The sequence below is a fragment of the Sceloporus occidentalis genome, unplaced genomic scaffold, assembly GCF_023333645.1.
Source record: "Sceloporus occidentalis isolate IW3139 unplaced genomic scaffold, rSceOcc1.0.p SCAF_43, whole genome shotgun sequence".
Lineage (NCBI taxonomy): Eukaryota > Metazoa > Chordata > Lepidosauria > Squamata > Phrynosomatidae > Sceloporus > Sceloporus occidentalis.
In genome coordinates, this window is record NW_028317023.1 from 464,177 (window position 1) to 482,841 (window position 18,665).

The following is an 18,665-nucleotide window of genomic DNA, read 5'->3' on the forward strand; positions in this document are numbered from 1 at the left end:
ACGTACTTTGTGGGTTATTTATTATTTTATTTGTAACAGTAATCACAAACAAACCCATACCTAGCTTTAAAAATAATGAAAGACTTTGATACAGCCCTATAACTGCCACAAAGATATAGACATTCATACATATATACATATACAAACTCGAGACAATTTTATTAATATATTTTGGATTATTTTGGTCAACTCAATTACTTTAGTGACAATTATACCAAAATCATACAAAAATGTGACTTTCTTCATTTTTGTTTTCATGTTTTAATATATTATTTATACTAAATGTTGTACTATACATCAAAACAAAGAGAAAGCACTATCTGGTATAATTTGTAATGGTACAGTAAAAATTAAAAAAGGGAATCCCAGCTAAACAAACACAAAAAAGCTCCAGGTTTTGGAGTACAACATACCCTTCAGTAAAGAAGGGATTAAATAGTAATTTCTTCAGCACCCCTGAGTTTATATGCTTTTTTTTAGGGTGTGCTTCCCTTTAGGTATTTTTGTGCATCTTTATACACGTATATTTTTCTTCTCCCTCATACCACAGGAGGTTACAAAAGCCCTGGACACAAATTGTAATTTACAATATATTTATTTCTCAGTGCATTACAAAAAAGGCCATTGATAAGTGTACTAGATGTTCCCAATCAATTAAAAAACAAAACAAAAAACGGTGCTTAAAAAAAATAACATCCTCAAGCAATTAAGTACAATGCGTTGGCGGAAAAAAATAACTGCAGAAAGATTAAATTCATTATGCACATCAGAAACACAACAAATACATGTTCTTTTGTAATGAAATTTCAAGGATAAATATTGATGTTCCCAAGCAAGCCGTGTTAAATATTTTAGACTAGAATTAACGTACTGTGATTTTGTGCTTAATATGTGCATCACTGCAAAAAATGCTGATCATAAAAATAAATGGGAGATTTTAGGGTTTAAACTGGGTGTGGAATGCTGTGGCTTGATGGCAAATTGCCCTGAGGATCTTTCTCCACACTACATTGCTACATATGCTCCTTGCATTTTAAAATTCACAGCAAAATCCAACCTATCCATACCCTTTTAGGTCAGATTCTTATGAAGATTAAGGAGTAAAACTCTGGTACCAGGATAGCAGGAGGTTCCCATCCCATGTGTTCCCATACACTATCTAAAACACTTGGAGATACATCGCGGGTTGACATAATTGCCAAATTGGTTTGCAGTGCTGGACAGATTACCAAAAGGGACGATCATACCACGTTTACTAAATAAGCCAAAGCTTGTATTATGTGAAACTGGTGTATCTATCTACCTCAAGCCATAAACTATAAAATACTATAAGACTTAAGAATCATACACCACCATATAAACACAAACAATATTAAGTACTCTAATACTATCAACTAAATGTGCTCCCTGGACAATTTAGCACCTTTCTTTATAACATAGTATAAGAAACCAAAAGCAATAAGAAACTGTTATGACTTGTAAACTTGTATAAAAGGAACACATCACTGATCATTGATCGCTACCATAGAGTTGCTTGATTTTCTAATGCCAACGTGAGATGATTAACATACTTATAAAAAGCCACTAGGCAAGGCAAAAGCTTGGCGCAGCCCAATTATAAATTGAAATATAAAATCAAAATCAATTTGATCAACTAGTCCTTCTTTGATTTCTAGATTTAGATTGACATGCAGCCCTACAATATTTATTGTGTATTATTGTGAGCCAGTATCCAAAATGCATTTATCTAGGTCAAATATACATTGCACTTTTTATGCTGGTTTCTGTATTGGTTTTTCAGAGAGCCTAGTGTCATGACATATCTATTAGGTGAGCAGTAGTATTAATTATTATATCAATTGCAACATTTGATGCTATTTTTATTTGGAGATTATGATTATTTAATAAAACAACATATTACATGGATTGTTTAAGTAAGTAAGTTTGCCAGAAAAGAAATTAAAATGTTGTTATTTTTTCTTTTTTTCTTGTTTTTGTTCTTTATCTAGAAAATACACAACTATACAGAGAGATAATAATAATTTTCAGTTCCCACAAATGACATACAGAAAACCAAGCATTTTAGTTTTTTTTTTCCAGAAACAAAAATAACATGACAAAGTATCCAAAGCAAAGAGAGCAAATGCCATGATATTGCACATCACTTATGAATTAAAAACAAACCAACAAAAAACATATAGCATTATTAACAAAGGAAATATCACTGTATTATATTTAATAGAGACAATAATAAACATGTATGTGTATTTATGTCTTAGTATCCTGCCTAAGACAATGATCGTAATAATGGTTTGAATATTCTAATTTTATTTTTGCATGTTGTGTTTTAATCATTTTAATGAATTGCACCTCTTTGTATTTAACTATATGGTTCTGTAAAAATGTGTCTATTTGTCCATGGTGACCTTCAAGGTCAATTGTGTTATGTTATATAAGAGTTAGACAACCTTAGGTAAGTGACCTTAATGTTGTTGAGATTAGTGAGGTCATTGCCTGCTGAACACCATGAAACAAAGTCATTTGTGCCAGGATTACAGTCATAATATCATGGAAAGCAACATTGTAACATGAAAGTAATACTGTAATGAGCTATCTCTCGGTTTTCTCTTTTTCCCAGTTTATATTGCAAATATGTTCAAAGTTCATGTTTTTTTTTACTTTCATACTGAATAGGTCAGCAGCTATGGCTAGTGCTAATCTGTAGCAACTGACTAGTGTGACAGCCAGTTTCACAACACATTCAGGTATGAGAGAATAATTGTGATTACATAATTTTCAGGATAATACCTGGATGCCCAAATTAATTTAAAAGTACCAAGCCATGACACCCCATAAAAAAAAATTCAGGGAAAATACTTTAAAAAGTTATTGCTGCCTGTTTAAAAGGTAATAACTTTAGTGCAGCAATATACATAAGATTATAAAATTTTGACTGCAAGCATCTGATTAAATTTTAATAGACAATAGTTTTCACTGGTTACTAAATTACTACTCTACTACGTCAAATGTATTTTGTGTTATTATAAGAAAGATACAGAAAGACTGATCCGATGGCCACTCTGTGTCTGGTTTTATGCGTAACATAACATTGTTTGCACTGCAACATGACAGTGGCCACCAGACGTAGCCAATCTCCTCTATAGAACTTTATTAAAGAATCCACCCTGAGGGATTTTTTAATTTAAAATAATTTTCAAAAAGTATTACGTTGAACAGACCTTAAAACCAGTATTGATGACAATTACACTTTATGACACCGGCGTTATAGGCTTCTTCCTTTGTATAACTATTTGCATTAGTCTTCAGAATTAAACATGAACATAAATCATTGCTTCCCTGTGTTTAACAGGTAGGTGGCAATCCATTACAGAAAATACATTATAAACCTCTGCACCATTAAAAAATATTGACACAATATAGAACTTTCCATACTGATCTGCTATACTGATCAATGTAAAGTTGGGTGATACAGGTCCAAAAATGTATGGAATTTTAAAACTGAAGGGAAAACAAGTATAATCAACTTGAACAGGGATTGGTGATGAAAGTTATACTATAATTAAAAAGTGTAATCTTAGGTGTTGCTGTTCCCTTTATAAATTCATGTGATTTGCGGCATTTTTAAAATTGTCTGTAAGACAATGTAAGACAATGTTTGACAATATTCCAGATACTTTGGCTTTAATCAGCGGGCTGGCTTCTTCTGATTTCATGCTCCGTGTCCTTATTTCTGACCAGGTTCACTTTCATACAGCAGTGTTGAAAATATATCAAGTGCCTGATGTCTTTGTTGCTGTTCACGTTTAAGATTAATTTTACTAGGAATAAAGGGTCCCAAAACATCCTGTCCGGAACCTGGCTCAACAGAAGATGGTGCATCTGCAAAAGAGGTGTACATGCTTTAAAGACATATATGTTCACATATTTTATGGGGAAATTGATCATTCCAAATAAAAAGTAATTATCTATCTTAACAAAAAAAAATCTATTTTTTAAGATATTTGATTTCTTTTACGTTTTGTATAAGCACTAGCTTCTGTATTTTAACAGTTCAGTGATTAATTATTTATAAATCATCACTTTTGTGCTAAAAATGCTAAAAATATATATTTTAAAATAATATGATTCCTAAAATAAGGAAAATTTATCCCCATTCACATTTACATTACAAGGGTGGAAACGAGGCTGGAAAGACAAAAACTCATATTGAATTCATAGTCCTATGTAGTGGACCATTAGCAACCTAATAGATGAAAAGATTGGACAGTGCCCTTAATAAGTGAAGAAGGAAGAATAGAAGAACTTAAGGAAGCTAAAATTAAAATAGCTGTCTAAAAAAACAAACCTGTAGGTTCCAACACAGCTATAACATATAATCTAATCTACTTTTATTAACCTTGAGTAACTATTAGAAACTGGTTCTTAAGATTTAAGGTGGTTATACTTACCATGAATTCCTATCATGTGCTCCAAAATTAGAACTCTTTCTGCTAAAATTTTTAAAGCTTCCCTGAGCTGCTGAACCCCTTCTCCCTGTTTGAAAAATATGAACGACATAATGCTCTTTAGAAACAATCTTTTTTTAATGAGTGCTTAAATGTATGTACATTTTATTTAAATGTTCATTTATATATCAGTATATAGTAACTTTCAAAAACACAAAAAGTGCTAAATCCCATCTTTAGTTAATGCAAGATTTAGAAATGTATGCACCTCAAAACAACAACAAACATGTTAGAAATACAGCATTTCTTTTAAAGGAACACTCTAGTGTCCCACTGATGAAGAACGCCTATAAAATCACTTTATAAGCACTTATATCTTTTTCTGATGATGAAAAAAGAGTTGTAGTGCAGGAGATGCCAAACACATTCCAACCCCCAAATGAGCTGCATCTGTCCTCTTGTAGGTTGGGGTAAATGGACAAATCCTTTAATACATTTGCAAGGGGGAGAACATTTACATGGGACACATTTATTAGCTGTATTTATGTGTATAAGATGACTAGTTTCACTTTAATGATAATTATATCACAGCCTCCAGTAAGAACGTAATAGACACTGTGCACATAATATGTATTATATATATATATATATATACTTTACTACGCACAGATATGAGAATTTAGTTAGAGGGTCTCTGCGTATTAAACTGAGCAAATATAATTTACTTATATCTATATATATATACACCTCTGTTCATGTAGTTACTTAATAGTTTCTTTAAAAGGGGCGCATGAACATGTGGAGAAAAATTTTCTCCACATGTTCATGCGCCCCTTTTTAGATATATTGATTCTCTGAACACTTGTGAGGAGTGTTACTTGGGAGCAGCAGAACGTGTAGGGTAAATATTTACATATTTACTTTTTTATTATCACATTTTCACGTGAACGTGGTTTCTTTTGCATTCTAGTTTCTTTAAAAGACAGTGGAAAATGTATACTAAAGGATCACTCCCATTGTCAGTTTTTGTGATATTATTATTAGCTTTTATTATCTTTTATTTACATTGCGCTTCTTATAGTACATATATTCAGCTTACAATCTAGATGTAGCAATAGCACATTATAGTATTATGATCTTCAAACAAAATATATACCATATTGCACATTTCCGTTACTAGATAGCAGACTTGTGCATTCGGATTCATCCGAATTTGAATTTGAATAACATTTGCCAATTTTGTTTAGTTGTATGAACTCGGCAAAGACTAAGAAGAGGCAAAAGAAGAAGGGGTTGCTGTGGAAAAGGAGACAAAAGTGGAAACTGTTGTTGGAGAAGATATAGAGACATCAAGAGCATGAACGAGAGTGACAAATGAAACAAAATTAAATTGGTTGTTTGAATCATTCATAATCATTCTTGGTCCATTTGCACTAGATAGTCTAGTCTAGATGTAAGTCTATTTATTAACACTGTTAATATTTTCCTCAGTTCTAGATTGTTGGCCATTCAGCCTTAATATAAAAAGCATAAACATTAATTCTCATTGCCATTATTCCTTACTTCATCTGCTTTGTCTCCATCTTCTCCTTTATTGCCTGGTTCACCCTAAAAAGAAAAAGTTATTTTTGTTAATCAAGGAAATTAAAGTTGACAAATGATTTTACAAAATTCTATATTCTTAAATACGGTATATCTTGAACTCCTGTCCAAAGGTAAGTGAAACATCCATATTCAAACTTAAGAACTCATAAATCGAAACTAATGTTAATAAAAAAAAAAAAAACGATCATCCAGAAAAAATGTAACTCAATTAAATTTATTTTGCAATTCACATATTAAGCAAGGAAACATTTGTAACAGCAAACATTCCATATATTTTAATTTGAACTAAATAAAAAGTATAATTTTAAAAAAGTGTTTTGTTTTTTTTACCAAGCTAAACGCAGAATGTTTTTAGAACTTGTAACATAAAATATGGAAAATTAGTGATGAAGGTATTTTTTTCTTGCAAAAGTCAGTTGTAAAACAGGTAAGATATTTATTATTTGTACAAATATGTAAAAGTGCCACCACTGTAACAGAGGAACAGTATGGAATTTAGAAAAAGTATGATGTGGTCCAAGTTTATCAATGAAAGTTTCCCATAATGGAAATCATAATGGATCTATTTCAACATATTTACAAGGGTTTTCAAATAAAACAGAAAAGTTTTACAGAAGGAGATACATAGTATATACTTACAGGTGGACCTTTAGTTCCTGGCTCACCTCTCATACCTGGTTCACCCTGTTTAAAAAAAACGTTAAAACAGTATAACATTAGGTAAAGAAGCTTATGCATCGTTTTAGGACAAGAAAAGTTATGATATCCCAGTGGATGAAAAATACACTACGACAATAAAAAGATTACAATGTATAGAACCTGATCTTTTTCTATGTGTGAAAGATCTGCATCTAAAAAATAAATTAGGGTTCAAGGGTTACAGCACTCACCTTTACTCCTTGGTCACCTTTAGCACCTTTTGAACCTGGCTGCCCTGGTAATCCTGGATTTCCCTTAAAAATACATTAGAAGAAAAAAATAAAATGAAACAAATGAAGATTGCTTGAAATTTGTTTGCATTTCTGCATGAGTTTGCAAAACGTTATGATTCCATTTGCCGTCTTAACAGAACCTTTAGCATGCCTAGTTTTCATTACACAAAAGTCAAGGGGGGACACAATATATAATTCAGTGATACAATATTCCCTGAATTCAACCTCCAATAACTAATGAATGAAAACAGAGATTTGCATGCAATAAAATGCATGCATGCAAAATAAACTCTGATATTCATAAACAAGTTAAAATAACATGTTGGGTGCTAGACTGTTACTTTAAATTAAAACTATATGATCTTTAGCTAGTGCAAATTACTTTAGTTATTGAAGTTAGGAAATGAGACTTCTGTCTTTTAACCATCCCCAGTCCAGTTCCGAGGTAGTGGAAAGCATTTGCAGTTATCTAAAAGCTGGTTAGCTCTGTGTTGGTCACCATTTGGGCTAAAGGAAGAGTATATCTTCTGTTCCATTCCTTCCATAATTCACACACACCAGGACAGGCTCTGTCACACCAACACCCAAACACACACACCAGGATAGGCTCTGCCACAATGACACTAGGGATGCCCCGAAATGAAAATTCTGGACTGGGTTCACTTGGCTGAGGACAAACGCACCTTTAAAAAAAAAGCATAACCACACTTTTAGTAAAAGTAAGTAACACACCGAAATTGGACAAAAAATTCAATATTAATATATATATGATTAACAGCAATCACACTCCCATCATGCCCAGGCAACCAGTACATGCTGGAATCTGGATATGCCTGGGCATGATAGGAGTGTGATTGCTGTTAACAATCATATATTTAATATAGCAATCACACTCCTATCATGCACAAGCAGCCAATACATGCACATCACTTACAGCCTTCCTGTGCCATGCCCCCCCACATCCATGCTATCACACACACTCATTCATTCATTCATTCATTCAGATACCAATCATTCACAGATACTCATTCATTCACAGATACTCATTCATTCCCTCAATCACGCATACTTGTTCATACACCCTCCCCCTTACCTAAACTGCAGATCTGTGCGAACAACTTCTCTTACCCTCCCAGGGAAAGCAGGAACGGAGTGGAGTCATGTGACGTGATGTAAAGTCATGTGACTCCACTGTGTCCCTGCTTCCCATCAGGTAAGCTGCAGGACTCCTGCGGAAGTGAACATTAATCCTGCCCTGCATCCGGGGACATAAATAAACCCAGAAACCGGGGACATCTGATAACATGAGTAGATGTATATTTCCATGTTTTAGTTTGTACATTCATATATTTTTTTTACCTGTGGCCCAGGAATGCCCATGGGTCCAGAAGGACCTCTTGGTCCAGCAGGGCCTGGTTGAACAAAACAATGTGTTAATTGCATACATACAAACATACAATACAAAAGATAAATCAGTTCAGAGATATTCTCTAAATGTCCTCAGTGACTAGTCTGCCTATGACTGATTGCAAACCCTCCAACCTGTGCAGTGATGTGACTCCTATTAGAAACAAATTAAGCAGTTGCTTAACCCCACATAACTACTTTTTTTTAAAACTTCTGACAATACCAATTGTGTTACTTCATTTGTATACAATTAGTCTTGTGTTAGGGATGGACCCTGTAAAAACTTGTGCTAGAGAGGGGCCCCTGAAAATATACAGCTGTCCCTGAAACAGGCACACAAATTGATACGAGAATCAGACAACAGAATATATGGTGCAGCAGGAGAAGAAAACACTAAGCAAAAACTATTGTTCTACTTTAAGTAAGCAGTATGAAGAGACAAGTTAGTCCTTCTCAGAAGGGAAACGTGCTAGAAAATCTTACAACCACAGACCAAAAGTGTCTCAGTGAAGCTCTGTTGATCAAGTTGCTCATCTTAACAGAAATTCAACAATGACAAAGGTACCAGTTAGTTTCTGCAACAGGGTAGACATTCCTGGTGGAATACATCATTTGGCTAATGCTTTAATTTAAACCTTAAGAATGTTTCAGCTGCAGTTCATTGGTGATAAATGTAAAATAGAACACTAGGGGTGTAAAAATCAAAAGGAAAAATATATAGTCTATAGAAGAAAGGGATTTGGGATTCATTAATTATGTGTGGAGACTTTAAGTGGAAACCCTTATACCTTTTCATTACTTGTATTAGATTAAAAATACATTTCCAAAAACATTGTGCTGTTTTCTTTAACCCATTTACTACAACGCCAGTACTCTCCCGAAAAAAAATGGCCGCCGCCAAACCGATCATCAAAGACGGGCGGCTAAAACAGAGCTTAGGAAGCAATCAGCAATCGCTTTCTAAGCATAATCAGTGTTGCTGACATGCCTCGATAAAAAAAGTCTACACACCCCTGTTACAATGCCAGGATTGTAAAGAATGAGACAAAGATAAATCATGTCAGAACTTTTTCCACCTTTAATGTGACCTATAACGTGAACAATTCAATTGCAAAACAAGCTGAAATAAGGGGTGTGTAGACTTTTTTTTATATCCACTGTAGTGAGGTAAACAGGTATGGGATAGACTAAAAACTATCCTCACTATGGGACAAGACTAATGACTGCTTGGGGTTTAGATTCCTTTATATCAGATTACAGTAGATGAGCTGAATGGTTCATATCTGATGTCAGATAGCTGGTTCTATGTTAAACATTGTATTGCAAAACAATTAATACTTAATACTGAGTGTTTCTTTGAGTTTACTGTAAATAAATAATTAGTTTTGCACTGTTCCTGTTATTAATAGAGTTTTACATATGGTAATATTTTATTTTACCACTTCAGTCCATGATTTCTGTAGTTTCCAAATACAATATTTTAAAAAATATATATTATTTTCTATGTAATTGGAAACATGTGCAATTAATAAGATGTACCATACTATTCCTAGCTCCAAAGAATAATCATCTCAATTAACTCTTTTTTTGAACAGTTCACAATAATAGAATACATAGTACTGTTATTGGCATATCATTAACATGTATAACATATATAATGATGACTATTCTTACTCTTTAGCAGCAGTGGCTTCAGCACCTATCAATTATCTAAAAAAACTTGGAATGGAATTCTGAAACAGTAAACATTCTGAGAGTATTAGGCAGCAACCTACTAAATATTTAAATATTGCATTAAATATTGCATTTTTGCTCTAAGCAGGAATTCTAGTGAGACAACTTTTAACTGAATATCCTGGTTTATTAAATATAAAAACTGAAGCAGATATTTCGTTTCCTCAATTGTTTTCAACACACAAACTCAAAACTGTTATGGCATACAGTATATATGATGGAAAAAATGAAATGGACAAAGAAATATTTCTGGGATATGTTGGGCATTTAAAAGCAACTAAATTGGAATTTGTTATGGTAGATCTAGATTTGCAGAATAAGTGCATGTATTCAGCAGAGTGGTAGGTAGAGCAATAACATATTTAAATATTTGTAAGAACCTATATGGCTTATCTCACAAACAAACCATAGTGTTAGTTCCAGTGAATTCAGTCCAAACAAAGCTGGACTTCACAAGTACCTTGAACATCAGAGACCTAGCTTAGCCCCTAAAAAACAAATGATACCTGTTTCTACTAGAAGATCTATGTCTCCATATAGTTACTTACCTTGTGGTCCAATGGGGCCAGGTGGTCCACGAGTACCAGGAAGTCCAGACAATATTGTGTCTGTAATAGTAGACACCAAATGTGGTTCTTCATCTGCAGAAACAACATTTAAACTTGTAAAAGGTCCTGGGTTCTATAGTAATCCTAGGAACAAACACTAATTTTATTCATATACAGTATATACAAGTTGTGTAATAACATTGTACTGTATATATAAAGTTATAGTTCAATTAGAATTAAATAACTTATTTCCATGTTTTCTTTTCAAAAATAAGTCTTTCACAAATCCTTTGTTTCTTGATGACAAAAGACCTGAATATAATTTTTAGACATGCAATAATAATTTATGAATACTTGTGCATTCTGATTTAAATGCATTATTCATAATTTAATTTATAAGCACATTTCCTGCTGTGTCTATGCAACTAGATAATGTAGTTGACAGTGAAGCTAAAAAAACCCAAATGCCAGTGTTTCTTCTAACAGGCTGTAAATAATTCAAAACAACTTTAAAAGCAAATAAGGCCTACTGTATTATACTACCTGGCACACAGTTATATTATGTATGAGCTGGTAATGTTTTGTTATATGGGAACTATATTAAAAAAACACACTAATTATTAGACTTGTGCATTCAGATTTGTAAGAAAGTGAATTTTTAACGAAGACTGCCTTTCGTGCATGTGTACAAATCTCAGGAGGCGGGTCCCCAACAAAACCGCTGAAAACAAATTACAAGAGCATTGAAATTTTGGTAGGATTCATCATTCATTTGCAATATGTAGCCAGTGCCAATACAAGACGAATTGGTGCTCCTTGATGTGGTAACGAGGGAGGGACTGTTTGTAGTAAGCTACATATCACTGACTGATAGGTAGAAGTAGCCAAAAAATGGTCTAATTGATGGTTATAGCTGTGATTCCAACAACTCATGGATTTTTATCCTTACTTTTTTCACTCTGGCAAATCAGCATTTGTTTCAATTGTTTTAAATTTAAAACCTCTTCCTGAGTAGTTTAAGACAGTGGCCCTAATTTATGGGCAACACAATTTTGTGTGAAATCCCTGAGTAAGAGATATACATTTTATTTTTTACCATAAGTACAAATCATTTGAAAATGTCTGTGAGAAGGAGTGATTCTAGTTTGCATGGGATGGGCAGAGCTGGCAGGAGAAGTCTTCTTGCTCAGAGTCAGAAGTTAAACTACCACGAGCCGCATGCAGCAGTATCAGCAGTACTTAGCATCCTTGATCCACTACTGCTAAAATCTTGTCTACAGCAGTTTTAGTTACAACCAAGGACTCACTGAGGGCTTATGTGCTGGTAACTTGGTGGGATCCAGGGCGAAGATAGCTTGTAAGCTATTTTATTGTGAAGCACAGAATAAAACCACCACTACGAGTGCCACCACAACCGCCCCTAGTGCTACCACTACCGCCCCTGGTGCCACCACTATAGCAAGCACTGCCAGCACTCCCCACAGAAAGCTGGGCAGGCACTCACAGATGATAGCAGAAGATCTATTTCCGGTCCAGAAGATGAGGAAGAAGAAGAAATGTCTACTAATGGAGCAGGTGTGGACCTTACTCTGCCTTCTTCTCAGACAGAAAAGGATATGGTCATAGAGGACGACAGTTTATTAATGATGAGGCTGACTTGGATTTAGATTATGAACCAAATGTGGATGAGTCAAGTGACACATCTTTGAGTAATAATTTCTCTATAACATATGTTGCTCCTTCCACCCTGCAGAAGCAGCAACAGCAGCGTAGCTATGCCAGGGTTTCCCCTACATACACTTGCAGGCCTACCACCACCACCATCATTATGGGGGAACAAAAAACCACAAAATATCCCTGGTAGGCAATGGCGTAGTAAGGCGCGGCAACATTTTGGGACTGTGCGAGATGGGCACACTGTGAGGTGCAAGTAATTTTGTAAGGTAGCGAGCCGAGGTAAGGTAAAGGGACATTTCACTGTTTGTGTTATGAATCAACACCTATGTACACACCACGGTGCAGCTTTGCTTCATGGGGAAACTGGCGTAATTGGCAACAACAGCAAACCCATACCAGCCACCATCAGCAGTAGCAGCTGCCAGGTCAAAAGGCATGCTGAGGCCTCAGCCTTTTTCGAAGAGTGTGACTGGTTTTCAGAACATCCACTGCACCAGCCTACCGCCTCTCCTGTTGCACCACCTTTAGGAGGACTGTAGTCTCCTCCATTTAGCAGTCTTGTCTTAAAGGAACTGGGGTGGAAAGGTAGCAGGGATATAGGTCCTCCTACTTCATGCTGAGGTTATGGATGAGCAGCACACACCAGCTTGCATTTTGGCAGCTTTTAGGGAGATCCTGGTGCAGAGGACAGTCACAGCAGCAGAAATGGGAACGGTGGTGACTGACGGGGCAGCAAACATGATGAAAGCAGTTGGAGATGAGAGGATCAATTCTTTTAATTTATGTAATATTGGGAAAATTTGGTCCTGTGTCAAGGGGCTGCCAGCCTTTGGGGGAAATTCAGTGTCCTGTACCGTGTGGCTAGATATGTGCTATCTATACTGTGCACTCCCAGTGCCCTACTACTACTGCTGCTGCTGCCATATCACCTTCTTTACTCTGAGGGATCAATTAATTAAAATGTTCTGATCTTTGGATACATTCAGTCCCATAGCATGCTGCTGGAGGCATCCATTTATGTGGTGCTGCTGGTGGTTCTGCAGTGCAAAATTGAGTCTGGATCTCTTGCCTAACTTTGAGATGGTGCTGCTGTACATGAACGGTGAGCCTAGAAAGCATCAGGGACCTCCTCATTTGGAATCAACAGCCGTATGTCCTTCCCAACCAAAACAGAATTCCGTCCAAACTGAACAGTTGGAAAACAACATTTTTTTGCCCGAAAATAAACGCGGCAAAAACTAAACGAAAATTTTGTCCAAATAGGATTTGCTTGCACAAGTCTACTAATTAACTTAAGTGATTCTAGATTTACGTTACCATCTTTTTTTTTACTACCGTATGCACAGACACATCTGAAGCTGAAAAACCACAGAATGAAAATTAAAAAAAAGAAAGTGAGGACATTCACATTTAGCTCCAGTTTGGATTAACTTGTGTCAAATACTATCTGGAATTTGTTTTAGTTTCAAAATACTGACATTACCTATTAACTACCAGTAGATAATGACCTGCAGGTTTCTCACACTGAAACAAATGCTTGCATCATTTACCTTATGCCACTGTCCCACCTGCTGTAGATATATGATATGATATGTGTTTCTGAATTATGATTGGCTTAATGGTATTTTATGTCACTGACAAGGTATGCCATCAAGCTGGTTCAACAGCTGATGTACAATTAAATAGTATATGATAAAAGTACTAACTAGAGTACAACTGCAAACTGTTATCAAATAATTCTTGTTACATAGAATTCCATGGCAGATTAAAAAAAAATAATTCTTCCCATTCAGTTTTAATCTTAATCAATCCTTGGCCTTGTCTTAGATTCAGGATATCCAAAAATGGACCAAAAATGATTTTGATGAAGTTTTCATTAAGTTTTTGTTCCACTGGTTTTCAGACAACAAATTTTGTTTCCTGCAGTTTTGGTTTGAAAGAAACTTGGAGGGCTTTCTACATTTATACTCCTTGTCGCACAACTCAGCTTCTTCTCTTCCATCTTCTTGTTCTTCTGTCTTTTTTCTTCATACATTACTCCAAAAAGTCTGCTTTCATTGTCCGCTTCTCCTTAGACAGCTGGACATGGCCTCTCAGTGAACTTAAAAAGGCGAAGCCTCTGGGCACACCTTCTGCCCTGATTGACAGAACAGAGGGGATGCTGTCCCTGTGCCTCCACCCTTGTTTGGAATTCCACAGCGAGACCTAAATAATGCAGATAAATTCAGGGAGAAAAGGGAGATGTAGAAACGGTTCTCAAAGAAACTGCCTTAATTATTCTGGCCTTATGGTGAACTTCATAAAAAGGGTGGAACCTTCAGGTACACCCTCTCCTCCAATTGGGGGAGAGGGTTTTGTTGAAACCTCCGCCCCTTTTTGCAGATTTAGGTTTTTCTGCTGTTTTGCTTGTAGCTGTGGGCGAGACTATAAAGCAAATTAAGTTTTTATTGTTAACTATTTCAGTGCAGTGCGTTACATGGCCAATTCTGACAAAATTGGCAATTTTTTTTTAAATTTAAATTTGTACAAATCCAAATGCACAAGTCTAATAGATAGCTCAACTTCGATTTAAAATGTTTAGTGATTATGCATCAAATAGTTATAAATTGACTCACTGCCCCTCTGTGGATTAGGTTGTACTGAGTATAAAACTCCCTCAGAAAAAGACAGAGGTATGCCTGGTGGCCCTGGAGGACCAGGTGGCCCTGGATTTCCATTTTCTCCAGGAGCTCCATGTGGTCCTGGTGGTCCTATTGGCCCTATTATGAAAGAAAAAATGGCTTATATAGCATACACAATCCATTGCATTACACTTCAGACTTCATTGAGTTGACATAAGATTCAACAATAAATGAGAACCTGGTGGACCTGCTGGTCCTGCTTCACCAACTTGCCCACGCTCTCCTTTAGATCCGGGCATTCCAATTGGTCCAGTTGAGCCAGGTGTACCAGGCGTTCCAGGAGGTCCTGCAAAAGCAGCTTCTGTGTTAGCTATAAAGAGTTTTAAAAATGAAGAAGCGACCCCTTATGTCTTCACTCTACATTTCATTCTATGTTTATGATGGTCAAATAAAAGAAATCATTACAACTATAACACCCCCAGTAAAATACATTTTGTTAATTACCTCGAGCCCACTTTTCTTCTATGTTTTCACCTTTAGCACCTATTTAGAAAACAAATTATACAAATATGACTATATAAATTGAAAACAAGTTACCTAAAACATTGCTATGCTCTGGTATCTAGCATGAAATGCACTGTTCAATAATGAAAAACTAGAAAAACTATTGTAATTACAATACAATTCTATCATTGGAATTTATATGTGGGAACCTCATAGACACGGAAAACAGAAAGAACCAAACAAATGTGTTTAAACAATCAAGAACATGTGTTTCTAGAAGTCTTGACTCACAGCTATCAAACATGTCTGACTTTATATCTAAAGTAAATAATCATATTTCATAATATTCTGTGTTTTGTCTGTATACATATATTGGGTTAATAATCACCTAAACATGGAAAATTTGGTGAAAAGCAAACAAATTACAGATTGTGACCAACTGGTATTTCTTCCTTTTGAAATACCCTGGGTTGTTTTCTTTCCAAAAATATATACTTTTGTGGGGCTATTTGACCTGCTAAACAGTCCAAATTGAGATATAGCCTTCAGAAAATAAAATTAGAAAATGTAATGTTTGGAAAGGGGTATGAGGATGTTCCATTAAAAAAAAAAAACTATGCATGTGGGGTATTTCTGTAAAGTAGAGATGCAGCTGAATACATTTTGGTAGGTTTTTCTGCAGTTCAAAAACATTTAAAAAAAATCTGTGTATGTAGGGCCTTTTCAAATTCAAGCAACTTACAAAACAATGATTTTTGTTATATTAATGCATTATTTATACTAAATATATGCCTATATATCTAAAAATGGTATAAAAAGAAAGCTCTATCTGAAAAATTAATATATTATATGTGTGAATGCAAGAAAAATTCAAAAAGGAGAAACATGATTAAGGATATATAGTGCAAAAATGCTGAAAAAGTCTCAATTTTTTGGGCACAAAACACCCTCAGTAAAGATGGGATTAAAGGCAGGCAGCGTCTTTTTGATAACGTCTATGGAGGCTGTGCTGAGACCTGTGCTGAGGTCTCCCTTGTAACCAGCCCACTGTGCAGCAGGACACCAGGGGTTTGATTGCCCTAGGCCTGGATACGTCACTGCAGGTACCCTTAATAGCTATGCCAAATGCCATCAAATTTTTTTTAGAATTTCCCTCAGGGTACTTGTACTATACACTGAGAAAGTGTACAGTTTTTTACCGACTTAAGGGGTATAAAGTGCTGCTTCCATTGTTCAAAGGGATAATTGGGTTTATCGGTTAAATTATCGGAGTAATAAAACTACGGTTTATAGAAATTAAGCTAAAATGAGAAACACATATTAGAACTGTTACTCACTTGTTGGGAGTTTCACAGGTTTTCTGAAGATACCTCCTGGACTCAACAGAGGAATTGCATCTGGTAAGAAGTCCTCATTCCATGGTGTTGTTGCTCTAGCTATCGGAAGGTCATTTTCTGATGCTTTTTCAACAGCCTCCAAGGTGAAAATCTACAAAACACATACAACATGCACTGAAACCATGTATCGATCTATTATTCAGAATTAAAAATGTATAGACCTGAGCTATACTATGGAGAACGATCATTAGATTTCTTTATCACATTTGCAGGCATATCATTTTATCTATAATTTTAATATATGTCATTTTGTGTAATGTAATTGCACGTATAATTTTAAGCTTTTTACAAATGATCAACCTCCGTTTCCAGAAACCTTTAAAACTACCTTAAGCAAGGGGCATTTAAAGAGAAACTTGAGTGCTCTTTGCTTAAAGTAAATATTTATTAAGAATAATATCCTCTAAAATTGCTTCTGGACTCCTTATGCCTCCAGCTTTGGCTTTGCGGTTACATCATCAAGGCTCCTTTAGGGTAACATTTCCCTTAAAATTGAGGCTTCAAGACAACAGTTTAAAAGAATAGATATCTATAGAAGAGATTCACAGTCAATTTGGGGCTATAGTAAATTTATAGGACAATCATCAAAACCTGAGCAGAGAGTCAATGAATGTTTCATTAATAAAGGGCACCTTCATTAGCTATTTTTTACCAGTTAATAGTGTTGTTTGTTTTACTGTAGTCAAATTTATACTCAGGTTTTAGACAGTAAAAATACCATGACTGAGTAAGCAACTTGAGGAGATTTATCACTTTAGCTTAATTATTTTTATTATTACATTTCACTTACAGAGTGCCAGCTCTGTAGCATCATGACAAAGTGATGAGAATACAGATTTAACAATGACCATAAAAATTACAGTATACAAATTAGCCACAGCATGAACAAAGACATACTGGTACGAAAGAAGATGAAAGTCATGCTCATAGGAGCTTATAGTCTATTATAACTCTTGTGAGGATAACATATGCTGTTTTATATATGTTTTTACAAATGCATTTTGCTTTTTGTTTAATTTGTATGACTGTATTTAAATAATACCTGGCACTTGATAAAAACCATTTAAGGCTTCTGTTCAGAGAAAACTCCACCAAGTCATAAAGTCTGAAACTTGTTTTTTTTGCTGTTGCTCTTTTTCTCTACCAAGTCATAATACATAATACCATGCAATTGACTCTCTGTTCAGACCGTTCTGTTCATTAACTATTCACAGCTGACAAAAACCTGCATATACTCCCTTTGTTTGATTTCCTCTCTTTGCAATCTGATTTTGAGTCAATTGATGACAAATATGTGTTACAAAATTGTTTTATCAGTAAACTACAGTGGTAACAGATCATAGAAGATCATATACGCAGAGTTTTATTGCTTAAAATTACATCTTGCATTACCCATATGTTGGAAACAAGTGAATGGCCATTAGATCTCGCTTAGATCTTTGATCTTTAGGAGTCTGGAATCAGACTGATGGAAACAAACACTGCAGTGATCTAGAACTTTGGATTACTTCTAGCACTGATATCACCAAACATCATATGCATTTTTTTCAGAAACAAAGAAACAACGTCAAACAATCTTATTACGTATATCTTAAAATGGTCATCTCTTTTGGTATTTTATATGCCAATGGCCAATGCATTCTTAGCTGTCTAGCCTGTAGTGTCCAAAAGATAGAACTTTAATTCATCTACACATTATCCGGTTTAACAGGATGAATGTTCTGCAAAGCATATTGGGACCTTGTTTTGGGACGCAGGCTTGCAAGTACCATGT

At 35.1% G+C, this 18,665-nt stretch overlaps 1 protein-coding gene across 1 annotated transcript in view; it reads right to left on the bottom strand.

Annotated features, from left to right (window-relative positions):
* Positions 1 to 3,745: 3,745 nt before the first annotated feature.
* LOC149289649 (collagen alpha-1(XXVI) chain-like) overlaps positions 3,746 to 18,665 on the bottom strand; it is a 168,301-nt gene continuing 153,381 nt past the window's right edge. Inside the window, exons 5-14 of the mRNA XM_089490210.1 lie at positions 16,865 to 16,982; positions 15,229 to 15,348; positions 14,985 to 15,128; positions 10,693 to 10,785; positions 8,363 to 8,415; positions 6,962 to 7,024; positions 6,711 to 6,755; positions 6,030 to 6,074; positions 4,470 to 4,554; positions 3,746 to 3,900 (exon numbers count right to left, since the gene is read on the bottom strand). Coding sequence (XP_089346336.1) covers positions 3,746 to 3,900; positions 4,470 to 4,554; positions 6,030 to 6,074; positions 6,711 to 6,755; positions 6,962 to 7,024; positions 8,363 to 8,415; positions 10,693 to 10,785; positions 14,985 to 15,128; positions 15,229 to 15,348; positions 16,865 to 16,982 — 921 coding nt within the window. The remainder of the gene's footprint in view (positions 3,901 to 4,469; positions 4,555 to 6,029; positions 6,075 to 6,710; positions 6,756 to 6,961; positions 7,025 to 8,362; positions 8,416 to 10,692; positions 10,786 to 14,984; positions 15,129 to 15,228; positions 15,349 to 16,864; positions 16,983 to 18,665) is intronic.